The sequence below is a fragment of the Pimephales promelas genome, chromosome 6 (assembly GCF_988280905.1).
Source record: "Pimephales promelas chromosome 6, fPimPro1.hap1.1, whole genome shotgun sequence".
Classification (NCBI taxonomy): domain Eukaryota; kingdom Metazoa; phylum Chordata; class Actinopteri; order Cypriniformes; family Leuciscidae; genus Pimephales; species Pimephales promelas.
In genome coordinates, this window is record NC_142774.1 from 2,675,496 (window position 1) to 2,688,796 (window position 13,301).

General features: G+C 37.0%; 1 protein-coding gene across 1 annotated transcript; it reads right to left on the bottom strand.

Moving 5' to 3' along the window:
* Nucleotides 1-5,239: 5,239 nt before the first annotated feature.
* Nucleotides 5,240-13,061, bottom strand: LOC148978462 (adhesion G protein-coupled receptor E3-like). Its single transcript, XM_089132805.1, has 12 exons — nucleotides 12,920-13,061; nucleotides 12,345-12,422; nucleotides 12,050-12,224; nucleotides 11,417-11,536; nucleotides 10,258-10,442; nucleotides 9,743-9,904; nucleotides 8,975-9,190; nucleotides 8,665-8,897; nucleotides 7,358-7,424; nucleotides 7,186-7,277; nucleotides 6,937-7,099; nucleotides 5,240-6,290 (listed from the first exon to the last, which is right to left on the bottom strand). Exons 1-12 carry the CDS (start codon nucleotides 13,001-13,003, stop codon nucleotides 6,204-6,206), a joined length of 1,662 nt encoding a protein of 553 aa, XP_088988931.1. The 5' UTR covers nucleotides 13,004-13,061; the 3' UTR covers nucleotides 5,240-6,203.
* Nucleotides 13,062-13,301: the final 240 nt, after the last annotated feature.

The following is a 13,301-nucleotide window of genomic DNA, read 5'->3' on the forward strand; positions in this document are numbered from 1 at the left end:
TGCTTTGTTATATGTGTGTGCACTCATACTGTGAGCTAACCATGTGACATCACTGTGACATCACTGTGATAGTGTTGCGAAACAGGAAGTAGATTGTCCCCAGTGACCGATATTTGAACTGTTTGCTCTCATCCTGCTCAACACTTTGAATTCACAAATAGCTCATATAATATTGACATGATCTCACGTGTTGACTGGGAAGTCTTTTTACTATCTTCTGTGTTGAGTTTGGGGAGGATTTAAATATCGTGAAATGGTTTAATCAGATTGGAAACGCATAATAAAGATAGCCTTAATATTTATTAAACAAACATGTGGGCCTGCTTATGTGTTATTGTCACAACAAAAAAATGATAAGCAAGAATTGAGCAAAAAACACTGCTTATTGACTTACACAGCATAACAGAGGTGATAATCCGTGCTCTTAGAAAACCTGTCAGGAAATACAAAGGAAAAAATCAATCATTTTGATTTTGAGAAAACTACATTAATCATCTGTCATAAAAAAGTCTTTTGCAGCAGTGAGAAGCACTTTTATAATATAGTCACCTTTATGAAGAGAAGGAGCCATTGTCAGTTTGGTCATCCCGGTGTATTTCTATTTATATAAAAACAGTTCAGATGACGAGTTTCCTTTACAGTTTAGAGAGAGAGAGAAAACAAACAAATTAATCGAGATGTTTATGCATGACTTTAGTTTTTGCATGAATTTATTTTTTGCATGACTTTAGTTTTTGCATGACTTTAGTTTTTGCATGACTTTAGTTTTTGCTTGACTTTAGTTTGTTGCATGACTTTAGTTTGTTGCATGATTTTAGTTTGTTGCATGACTTTAGTTTTTGCATGACTTTAGTTTTTGCATGACTTTAGTTTTTGCTTGACTTTAGTTTGTTGCATGACTTTAGTTTGTTGCATGATTTTAGTTTGTTGCATGATTTTAGTTTGTTGCATGACTTTAGTGAAACAGTCTTGGGAATTGCACTGTATTTGTGAGTTTACAGTATGTTGCAACTGTTATAAATGAGGAGAGTGTGCAATCATTTAGAGACACACGGTGGCGCCATTAAGATTCTCTGTCTAACTTGTGTTTTTGAACAGAAAGAGAATGCATGTGTGTGTGTGTGTGATTGTTTATTGCAGGGTCATAGACTCTTTTTATGGGGAACGAGTTCCAGTGAAACTCTGCTGTCCCTGCAGTAAAATATTACTGATATAAATCCTAGGTTGATGGTGGAGATTAAATTACACCGTCCTGCGCATCTTTCACTGATATTTCAACTATCGTGTAACTTGTGTTTTCTGTGGGAATTACCCACTCGTGAAAATATTTCACTATTGATCTAATTGGGGCCGTTTACACAACACGGTTTTCAACTAATAACTGCAAACTTTTTATACATTTTGATGGACTGAAAACACACTTTTGACAACAGGTTTCAAAGAGCAATTTTTGAAACCGATATCGTTTTTGTTTCCATGACGGCAAACGTCAAAAATGCGAATTTGTGAAAATGGTGATGGCGTGCAACACACGTATTACAAGTTTAGTGTTGTAAAAGAAAGCATGTGTGCGCAGACGTGTAGGTTGAGTCCTATAATATAACACAGTCTCATCCCAAATCGTCATATAACTGACGTTTTGGGACGTATTTTGACCATACGTCAATATCCGCCTTTTTAGGGCCCCCTTAAACGTCGGTAGATGGCGATCCCGGGCCGTCATACAACTGACGCTATACCTTTAACGTCAGTTAGGTGACGGGTTAGGTTTAGGGTTAAGTTTAGGTATGGGGTAGAGTTAGGATCCCATAACCTCATCTACCGACGTTTAAGGGGGACCTAAAAAGGCGAATATTGACGTATGGTCAAAAGACGTCCCAAAACGTCAGTTATATGACGATTTGGGATGAGACCGGGTTGTATAATATTGCATTCTCTCTTGAGTAGATAACTTGTAAACACTAAAAGGCATTATCACTTTAGCCATATAAAATATTATTATATTTTTTATATTATTATATTATATTATAATATTAACAAAATCTCACAAAAAAAAAATCTACACCTAAATAGTCCATTGTCTTCACAATGAAACTCACACATGCTGCTTTCAAACGCAGGATTGTATTGAAATGACTGAATTGCATCTGGGAAAATAAGATTCGCCAAGCACCGGTAAATTTAATATCCAGAAACAGTAACAAAAATGTTTCTCAGTGCCTTCATCTAAATAAAGACTTTTAAAGAGATTTGGCTTAATGACCATAATTGAACAGGTGTTGTACAGTGCTGCTGTTGAAATTGATCGAGCTGTTTAAAATGTGCATTTAGTAGACATCAGCTGAGTTTTATTATTAATAAATTTAGACACCAGCCTAAGTGATGGTAAAGACTGTGATGGTGAGAACCGTTCATGATAGCTGTGTTACTGTTAGTTTCACCAGAGAGATTCAACATAGCCTGAAAACTGTGATTTAAATGCTAAAAAAGATCAAGTTTTCACTTAAAAACTGATGTCTATTATACCGTCCATCAATTTAACTTCATGTCTGTCTGTAACCTTGGCAACGAATATGCAACATTATCCTTTGAGATTATGAATATAAACAAATTACTCAAAATAACACAGAAATCACAGTTCAGAGTATATGATGCAGTATAGTTGTTTGAAAAGGCTGACGGTTCATCATAATTATGAATATCAGAGATTATGATCTTAAGCTGAGGATTTCCCCTGCATAACATGTTGCCTAAATGATTAAACAACTAAAGACCCAACAACTGTGAGATTGACAGTAACACTAAAGCATTTTATTCTCTGATTTATAAAGTATTTCAAGAGTGTCTTACCTGACATGAGTTTTTCTTTGAAGGATCATCGGGTGGAGACACGTAAATATTTGTGAGTCAGAAGTGTAAATGACAATCATCTGCTCATCCACCTGAAGAAATGCATTCTGTTACCTCCTGCTCACATTCAAATCCATATTCAAATTCATACACAAAGACAGAACACATGCCAAGATGCTTTTATACTTATTAAACCAACATCAATACAAAGGTCGCGTCTAACATTGTATATATTGTAAAATCTGGTGGGGTTGAGTCTAACTCTTCGCCTGTTATCCTAGCTGGGATTTTATATATTATTTAAACTGTTTATGATTTGAGAGTGAATTTCACATATACCAAGTAGTTGCATGTTGTATGTATTACTACATTAATGTCCATTTTGGAGCATGAAACCTTTGAACCCAGTGGATATTCACCTTATCTCTTTATTTCCATTCTGCTGTGACAAGATAAACACAGATCTGCCTCTACTTTACATCTTACATCAAAGATGCAAATCCAACAAGGATTAGAGGAAAGCGTGACGTCGTTTGAGCTAATATTTAATAATGTCGTTTTATTTGTTGCTGTCATGTAGTTTATGAGAATTGATCAAAAAGTTATGACAACATACGTTTTTACATTGCTTTAACTTATTAAAATACATTAGCAATTTAAAACTTTTTTTATTAGTTATAAGACTATCAACTCAGTCAGTTTATTGTTATTTAAGATGGCATTGCTGAAGCATCCAAGTTGATTGTACTTAACAATAAGGCAGAAACCTTTTTTACGGAGCATATATTTTGAGAAAAAGGGAACTTGTATTTGATTGATCAGTCGTTTTCAGTAAGTTGTAGTAAAAAAAAGAGAAAAACTACAACTTTGTAGCAGAAAAAGACCCAATCTGTCCTGAAACACTGCTTAAAAGACTGCAGAACACCTGAAGTGCATTAAATTGTTTTCTGTCACTGTAAAATCTAATTAGTTAGACTTAATTTGAAAAAAGCATGCAAACCGATATCCTTAAAGGGTTAGTTCACCCAAAAAATGAAAATTAAGTCATTAATTACTCACCCCTATGCTGTACCAACCCCGTAAGGCCTTCGTTCATCTTCAGAACACAAATGAAGATATTTTTTATTAAATTTGAGAGGTGGATCACTGCTACATGGCTCCGGGTACTTGACGGCCCAGAAAGTCATTGAAGAAAATGTTTAAATATTCCATGTGACTACCGTGGCTCAAGTAGCCTATAAGTTTATCAAGCGACGAGAATAGTTTTTGTGCAAAAAAACAAACAAAAACAACAACTTTATTCGACTATTCCTTTTCTTCCTTGTGGGCCTCAGAAGAGATCTCCACGACGCATGCGCGAGAACTGAACTGAGGTAGTTGAAGGAGATCGCAATTCTCGCTTGTGCGTCGTGGAAATCTCTTGAACTCTCGACTGAAGCCAACAAAACACATCCTATAAAATATTTCTACGTTTTCACACGCGAGCGTTCTCGTGTAAACAGGGCCTTCATGTGTCAATGGTAACTGCTCTCTGCAGGACAGTGGCCCTCCAGGTTGATCTGTCAATTGAATCCACCATTAGGGTGGTGATTTAGTTGTCGCTATAATGCCTTAGCTATCTTGGTCCCTGCGTTTCTTGTGTTAGTTTTACATCGACAGTGTTAAATAATATCAAATCCATGATGTTGATGATTGAACAATCATCTTTAAGATTTAGATTGGTCCAACTGTGTGAAACAGCAAAACCAAAAACAAGCACGATTCAAAATTGTTTCAACAATGTTGCAAATGTTTTCACCAAGATATCAAGATTTTGCATATGAATCACAACAATGGTGACTATCAAAACAAAAAAAAGCTTCATGCCGCAATGCATGATGGGTGGCTTCATATATAATACCAAACTCATCCTTGATTCCCAAGCTTCTTTTTTTATTGTCACCATTGATGTGACCATCAGTGGTTGGAGAGAGGTGTGTTGATGAGCCCGGAGGCCCCTGGTCGGCAGCAATCAATCTGGAGCTTTGCCTGCACTCCCACTGAAGCTCCCACTGAAGGTTGAGCGCAGTCTTCAGCTGCTGGAAGATGTGTTAGAGAGGTCAGCTGGTCTGATCAACCTGAGGCCTGAGTGGGACCTAATGCCCCAGTTCAGTCGCCATAAGCTGTACTGATAAAAGGGACACCCTGGTGTAAAATAGTTCCCAGAGTACATATCGGGTTAATAAAGGGTTAAAATAAAGGGTTAAAACAAACCTCGGTGTAACCCTGGGGCATCACATTTATCCCTGGCATCACATTCAGTTTTTGTTTAGTTCTTATAACTTTCATGGAAGCAAGAAAAAGAAAAAAAAATGCCATGAAAGAAGTCTCTTATGCTCATCAAGTCTGCATTTATTTGATCAAATATACAGAAGACTCCTACATCACTCAGACATCAAATTCTGGTGAAAATTGGGTTAAAACATTTGTTTGACGTCATGCTCCAACATCATTAAACACACCACAAACAGCATTTGTTGGGCTGGGCGATATATCGCATGACGTTGTTATGCGCATCTCTTCAGTAAAGCCGGTTCCTTGATTAGTAGTAAATCACCTGCTTTCAGATGGAAGATATGATGCAGAAATGAGTGTTAAATTAACATTCAAGGGTGTTAAAGTTAATGAGATGATTAACGGATTAATTTAGTGATGATTTAGCATTATTGAAGACACGTGATGATAACAAGCAGAATCACTGAAGAAGAAAACCGGATTTTTTAAGTCACCATTATGGAGATCAGTGTTTGCTTTAGTTGGGCTCTTGACCCTTAATTCATTAATTAAAGATTTTGTTTGGCTGCTGTACATTTGTTATTACATCGTCCTATAGTATCTAAACAGTGTTTCACTCCTCAGTCCCTTCATACTTCTTTTTGGGGAATTTCAATCTTATATTCATTAATTCCTCTGAATAATGTAGCAGAACCGTCACACCTATAGAGCATATGAAGAGTGAAACATCTGTTGTAAAATAGTAATGCTTCTAAAGTTGCTTAATATTTACTAGAAAACCAATAAAACTCAAAAAATAATAAAAGGTAAACATAAATACGTAGTATACTGATTAATATGAAATGTGTCACACTAAATATTCTTAAAGTTAACTAAAGGACTTTAAGGGTCTCCAGTAAAATAAATCACACACGGGTCTAAAAGAATGAGGCAACGAACCCTCCACCAAGAATCTAATAGTAAAACAAGTATTACAATTTTGACATTAAAATGAATGACAGTTAAAAATAATCACAGTATAACATTGGTTAGGCTAGTTGTTAATTTACTGGCAGAAGCTGAAACCACTGATTCTGTCCTCAGCAATTTTTCTGGACACTTTTGATGTGTTTGGGTTTGAGTCCACAGCAAAGACGTCTGAAGAACTTCCTGTACTGCTCTCTGACCTGGACAAGAATGAGACGAGAGGAGCTTGAGTGACTTTATGACATCAATTTAACCTCTGAAACTCATGAACCACAATGGCATTTCTTTCTAATGAACAGGCAAGAAAATGTGTTTTAAGAGGCTATAGTTGCTCCTTCAAAAGGAAGTACTGATGTTTCACTTTTCTTTCTAATTTATGTAACCCCTCCACCTGGGTCCTACTCGACCCACTCAAAGTGAGCCTCTAACAAGGAGGCTAAAGACTGCAGCCATAGCATCTGAGGTTTACTTGCACATCAACTACTAGCTGGCCTCCGTTTCATATATCTATATCTATCTAGATCTATATTATACATATATCGAGAGAGAGTGAACATTTTTCCTATGGAGCGGGATCCTAAATTTCAAAAAATAAAAAGCTTGAGAAAGCTGGGCCTAAAAGTTTGAATTCTGACAGTTGGAGTTTAAATAGTTTTGGAACATTTGAACATTCCGTCACAGGAAAGAAATGGAGAAATAGTAACAGATCAAACAACTCCCTCTGACATTTCCCTCTAAAAGACACGGATTGCCAAAATAAGAACAGGACCTTCATGAAAACAACTTTAATATTTTTTAAAATTCAGTTTTGAATGGAATATGGTGGTAAATTGAGTGATGTCTGACCTCATTATTGAGGACACAATAGACCAGGAAGATGAAGGTTCCCTGCTGGGAGTTCAAGATCAGGAAGAGGATCTCCAGCTCCTTCCTGTCACGAGTGAAGAAACCCAGAATCCAGGAGCAACCAAGAATCACAAACTGAGCCAGTGTTTTAAAAGCCATAATCCTGCAGAGAAGCAGAAAGAAAGAGTTTTAATGTGTCATTTGTCTGTTCTATTCTATAGTGGCAGAGCAACAAACAATGCATATTACTTGGTTCGTTTTATCTGAGAAACTTCAGCATTCAGTTTGGTGAGAGTTAAACACAGACCGATGGCGATGCTCATGAAGAGGATCATGTTCAACTGCAGAAGAAATAAGAAAGGATCGCATCAGCTTTCTTGACTTCAACAGCCCACGTGAAATATATCTAACTAGAACTTACTGCTAGTATGACACAAACAGGACCCAGAAAACTCCAGATTAAACCGTTATCTATTTGAATCCAGCAGCTGTTTAGAGGAAACACAATAGAAATTAAAGCTGCAAGCAGCATTTATCGGTGTTCAAGCAGTTCAGGCCTTTAAGCACAAAAGCATCGAAAGGCATTCAATTTTATTTAACATGCATTTATCCACGGACATAATAGATGTAAAACACCATTTACAATCAATACAGGCAATTTAACATTGGAAATGCATGGTTTTAAAGCTTTTTAACAGTTATAGTGCCACCTATGGTCCGATCTCCATGAAACTGTGCATGCTTCTTCGGCATGTTATGAGACATATGCTCATCAATTTTCGTGAAAATTTTGAGTTTTCCTTTAGGATTTATATGATTTTGGGTGCATTTTGTCCCATCCCTTTTGTAAACGACCCTGTTAAAGCCAATCAAAAGCAAAAGTTCTACTTTTTTTCGATAATTATTTATCTAGAGAGTCCAGAGAATAGTATTGGGCAAAAAACCAGGGACTAGTTCGCAAAAGTGGGTTTTGGGTTTTTTTTTTTTTTTGCTCCAAACGGAAATCCGAGATATACATCTTGTCCGTCTTGAGCCAGGGATTACAGTGGTGTAAAAACATTGAAGCTAAGTCAAACGGTCTAGGAGTTATGAGCAATTTAGTACTTTTGGTTGCTGTAGCGCCACCTATGGGCCAATCGGGGTTATACTCTGATAGCTTCTCCACAATTCGAGGCCCTACCATCTGACAAAGTTTCACAGCTCCAGCCCTTACGGTTTGGGCTGCACGATGCGTTTTAGGGGATTTTTTTTTTCTTTCTAGCAAATACAATAGGTTTTCAGCACTTTGTGCTTGAACACCTAATTAAGAGCCCGTTCTCATCCCAAGTCGCTCTTTGCCAAAGCGTAGACATCCAACGCACACGGCACGCTTTAGCGTCAATATGAGACGGAAGGCGCCACCTAGTGGTCTAACCCTAACCCTACCCCATACCTAAACCTACCACTGAAGCGTGTTTAGGGTGCCATGTGCGTTGGATGACTTTGGTTTGGCAAAAGTGTCGTATATGATGCCTTGGGATGAGAATATGTTGAAATTAATAAGTAAAAAGTCTAAACTATTAAGGTGTTGACTGTTGAAATACTAATATAAAAAAGGTGTAATTTTGGTATACAGAACAAAAATGACATGTGAGCTGTACGTCATTAACTTAAAATCATTATTTCATCGAATCCATCTAAAATTCAGTCGAAAAAAATAAATAAATATACATAAATAAAAAACCTCACTGTTCACTGCCGTATCCTTCAGGAAACAGCCCGATAGACACGCCCACCACAACCAGAGCAACCGTATATCCAATCACACACAGGAATCCATTGCTAAGCACCTCCCTCTTTTTGGAGCTGATCTGTGATAGGTTCTTCACACAGATGAAGAGCAGCACAGCTTCAATGAACATCCACACAAAGCCGGAGAGAAAGAGGAAGTGCAGCACTCCTGATATCACGGCACACAACACCTGGAGATCATGAGAGACGGTTATGATGATTCTCAGTGAGACTGTGCTGAGCTGTAGAGCTCCTTCATCATTCTCACCTGATGACGGCGTATGAGTCTCAGGAACTGTTGTGTGAGCAGGAACAGAAGGTGAGCCGACAGAAGACTGATGCAGAGGTTGATTCGAGCCACATTATTCATTCCAGGACTCCACTGACAAAGGGCAAAGGTCAACAGGGCCAAAATGAAGAACGCCAACCCCACGGGCACACACACCAAATTCAAGAGCTTCAACAGCTCCAGCAGTGAGTCTCTCTGAGAAAACATCAAAACAAAAATTAAGTGACATTTCCAATTCCAACCGTCCAAAATAACAAAAAGCTCCTTGGTTTGAAAGCGCCTTTTCTGTGAGATGTGCTTCTTACAATAAACAATGTTTGCCTGCAAAAATTTTCTCAAATCCTCTCAGGTCCTCACAAATCTACATAACTGAATCGTCTCACACGGCAGATGGCCTGGAGTTTGTCTGTAATTGTTTTCAAAGCGTTGCTTGGATAACCAATTAATAGCTTTCAGGGCTGTAGATGAGTTTTTAAAGAGGCTTCATTTAGAGAACTTCTCTGAGGGTTTAGGTTGGGTTCTGACTGTATGACATAACAGTTTTCTCTCCAAGAACTTACGCCTTTTCATTAATCTGCTTAGAATCTCCATCTTGCTAAATATTATTGATAAAATAAAAAAGTAAAATTGAAAAAATATGTTTTATCATTAAAAGATATTCAAATATACCTTTCAAAACAACTAGTCTGTTGGTAAATGACTGGTACACCGCATCATTAATCTTACCGGTCTGAGATTTTCTTTCACATCTGATGGGTGGCTGGTTTGCATGATGAGAGCGAATGTGGACAGATGAACACACGAACACACAGTGTAGCTGCTATTGGTCTTTAAAACAGAACAACCATCTACAATCCACTCGCTGATATTCCAGTACACACAGGACAGAGAACCGTTGGGGTCAAACTCCTGCAAAAAAATAATAATACTTTTTTTTTTTTTTAAATCAGGAAACGTGTGCAAGAATTTATGTCAAGTATCACAGTTCTCTTAGTAATTAACATGTAATACAAATTATGAATTCAAAAGTAAAATTGCAAAAAATATTTAAGCCAGATTAGGTAGAAAAAGCTGCACTTTCACAACACCTGCTCCCTATAAGTTCTTTGCATCATTAAAGCTATTGCTGTGTTGAATCATCAGAGCAAAACTAGACAATACAAATAAAAAAACAAAAAAAAAAGTTTTGGCCCTACAAGACTCTTCAGTACCATCCATCAAGTTTTCTCATATAGTAAAAAAAGTCTATGAAAGTCTCTCACTCTGATGTGTTTGAGGGTGAAGTTGACTGGTTTGGTGAGTTTAGTGTTGGTGGTTTTGGGAAGAGTAGCTGAGATCACAGCGGACATCATGGTGTTAATTGTGTCATTGGCATCATTTGGCGTGTTGAAGAAGTCTGGCTTTAGTAGATTCTCCATTGTTGAATAGATCATAAATGCAACAGAAGCTGATTTTGTGTAACATAAAAAAAGTAAATTTGGTTTAGTGGTGGTATGAATGTTTCTATGATTCTGTCTAAACATTGAAACCTAATGTACTTAGTCATACCAAAAACATTTGCCATTTTCCAAGTTGTACCGCACTGTAAATACTGTTGCCAGTAATTTACTGTTAATTCAGTTTTTTTAACTGTAATGTACAATATGTCAAAAATACCATGCACTACATTAGAACTGGATTAAATTCATTTCATTTGCAGAAACCTACAGTGTCGTTTAGACACACATATATCATATATACTGTATGTCAAAAATCAACACATGAATTTTAACAATATGGCACTGAAACAAAGACCATTCAGTTGTATAATATATTCATGCTGCAGTGTATGCTGGGAGTTTTGTACTATGCTGACACCCAGCATGCTTTGCAAAATTAAACTTTTGATTGTCACCATTGTCGAGATTCATATGCTAATTGTTGATGTCTGTGTGTCTCAGGAGTGTCTTAAGTATTACAGGGGTTCAAAATGTTTTTATGCACTTGATTTCAATATTCTTCAAAATAACAGGTTTTTGATTATTGCTGGATCTCATGTTGTAGAGATACTATGGTCAATAAATATACATTTAAAACACCCATAAAATCAAAGATTAAACATTACACGATTGGCATCGTCAAAACAGCCAAAAACACCTGACCAAGTTTCTCTTGCCATCACAAATATCTTTTACAAACTCATTGTCTCAGCAACCACAGGAAAAAAAAAGAATGATAAAGAGTCAATTAAAGCAAACACTGATCACCATAATGGTGACTTCAGATTTGAGAATAAACAAGGTTTAGATATTGATGACGTGTTAAATGTTTAACTTGAAGTCACCATTATGGTAATCAGTATTGGTATTGGAGTTAGTTTTAGAAAGTGTACAGTAGGTCTGCTTCCTGTCAGTAATTGTGGTGAATGTCAGTTTTACATACTTGTTCCGTTGTTACTCTTTGCAATCCCCACGAGATCAATGTCCAAAGATGCATTTTTTGTGCCCAGCCGAGGGATTTGGTCAGAAGTGAACTTTGGTCCAATCATGAAGATCTGTACCTCTAAAGAAAATAATGAATGAATCTGAACTCTTGTGTCTCCTTTTATTTACTTTACATTTACTTTACTTTTTAATTTACTTAACATTTTTAATTTTGATGATTATGGTTTACAGTTTATGAAAACCCCAAATTCAAAATTTGAATATTACGTGAAATCAATGAAAAAAAGTTTTTAAAAATACAGAAATGTCAGCCCTCTGAAAAGTATAATTATGTATATATATATATATATATATATATATATATATATATATATATACACACACACACACACACACACACACAATTTTTGGAGTTGCACCTGTAGCCTACATTGAACATATCAAGAAATGCATGAGGACATATCTACAAAAAGCCATATTCTGCACATTAATCCAAAAATAAATTTACAAATAAGTACAATTCCATATTGTAGCTAAAATTACTGATTCCTTGATTAGTTCACAAACCCTGGAGAGCATTTTCAGTTAGTAAAATTGTGTTTGTTCTAGATACATTTGCATTTTCACTTACCTACGGTGTCAAGAGTAAAACTGACACTGTTATTTGTGTCTGTTGGCTTCACCAGGGAAGCAATGAGTTTCTCACTGGCTTTTATTACACGGTCTCCAAATCTCACTAGTTCCTTTGAGTCAGCTGACTGAATCTCTGAAGTGTTAAGAGCCACATTCAAAACTGCAGTCACAACCTAATTGGTTATAATACAAAAACACTTGAATGAATATCAATACTTCCACACAAGCAGCATTACCCATGTCATAAATGACTGATATTTGGTTATTTTATGATTTCTCTCATAAAAACTTACATCCAAAGGAAGCACTTGAGCTGTAATGTTCTCTATATTGTCAAGAAGATTTTGAAAACATCCTGCAGAAGTCTGACTCTGAAATCACAATTGAGCTTTATAAATAAAACTGAAAGACTTTTAGCCTGGGAAAACCCAGACAACTTCCGGCAAATTTAGATTTGCTCTGAAAGTTAGTCTGGCAAAGAGCTCATTCAAGCTTATTTCCAGTCCGCAGAAATCAAATCGCGGCACCAATCTGAAACGTTGGGGCGGGCTTTACACGATGACGATGATTTTGTAGCCTACATTACAAAGATGGATGCCGCCGTCGAACGTCACTCGCGTCTGTTTTTTAAGCGATTTGAATGTTTCCTTTTTGTTAAAAACCGAGCAAAGAACAACACTCGGAGATCTTTCTCTGCCGGCCGCCGCTCTGCAAACGTCATCTCCTTCATCGCTCTGATTGGTTTTAGGTCTACCCGCGACGTCCGCTGGTGACACCCCTCTGGAAATGATTTGTCTATGTTGCTACCAGACCACATCTGAGTTACAACTAAGAATAGTCTAAGACTAAACAGAAATATTCAGCTTACCCTGCATTGGTCCGGCAGTATGTTATCCAGAACTGCAATGAGAGAATTCATCATTACAACATGAACAGTAAAATCAAACCCCATATTCCAGTGTATATGCTCACCTGCGGTGGTTGGACTGAGTGTGGTCAGGGTGATGTTATTCTCGCAGAAGCAGGAGGAGGTATGACTGTAGCATGTACAGGTGTCCTTATTACCAATGCAGTCACAGTTAGCACTCATACAGCGGTGCATATTTCTACTGTAAAATAGGTCATGCATTGTTGTGTTGCAGTACATGCGGTACTGAGCACCAGTGCAGACGTAGGTCTTGTTATAAAGCACACAGTCATTAGTTGGAGTAACGTCTGTATTGAGAGCACTGAGATTACCATATGTCTCG

Coding starts and splice junctions, on each gene's coding strand:
- LOC148978462 (XM_089132805.1), bottom strand. CDS start 13,003: ATGGGGTTTGATTTTACTGTTCATGTTGTAATGATGAATTCTCTCATT. Junction 12,225..12,344: donor CTCAAGTGCTTCCTTTGGAT/GTAAGTTTTTAT, acceptor ATAACCAATTAG/GTTGTGACTGCAGTTTTGAA. Junction 9,191..9,742: donor AAACCAGCCACCCATCAGAT/GTGAAAGAAAAT, acceptor ATGTTTTCTCAG/AGAGACTCACTGCTGGAGCT.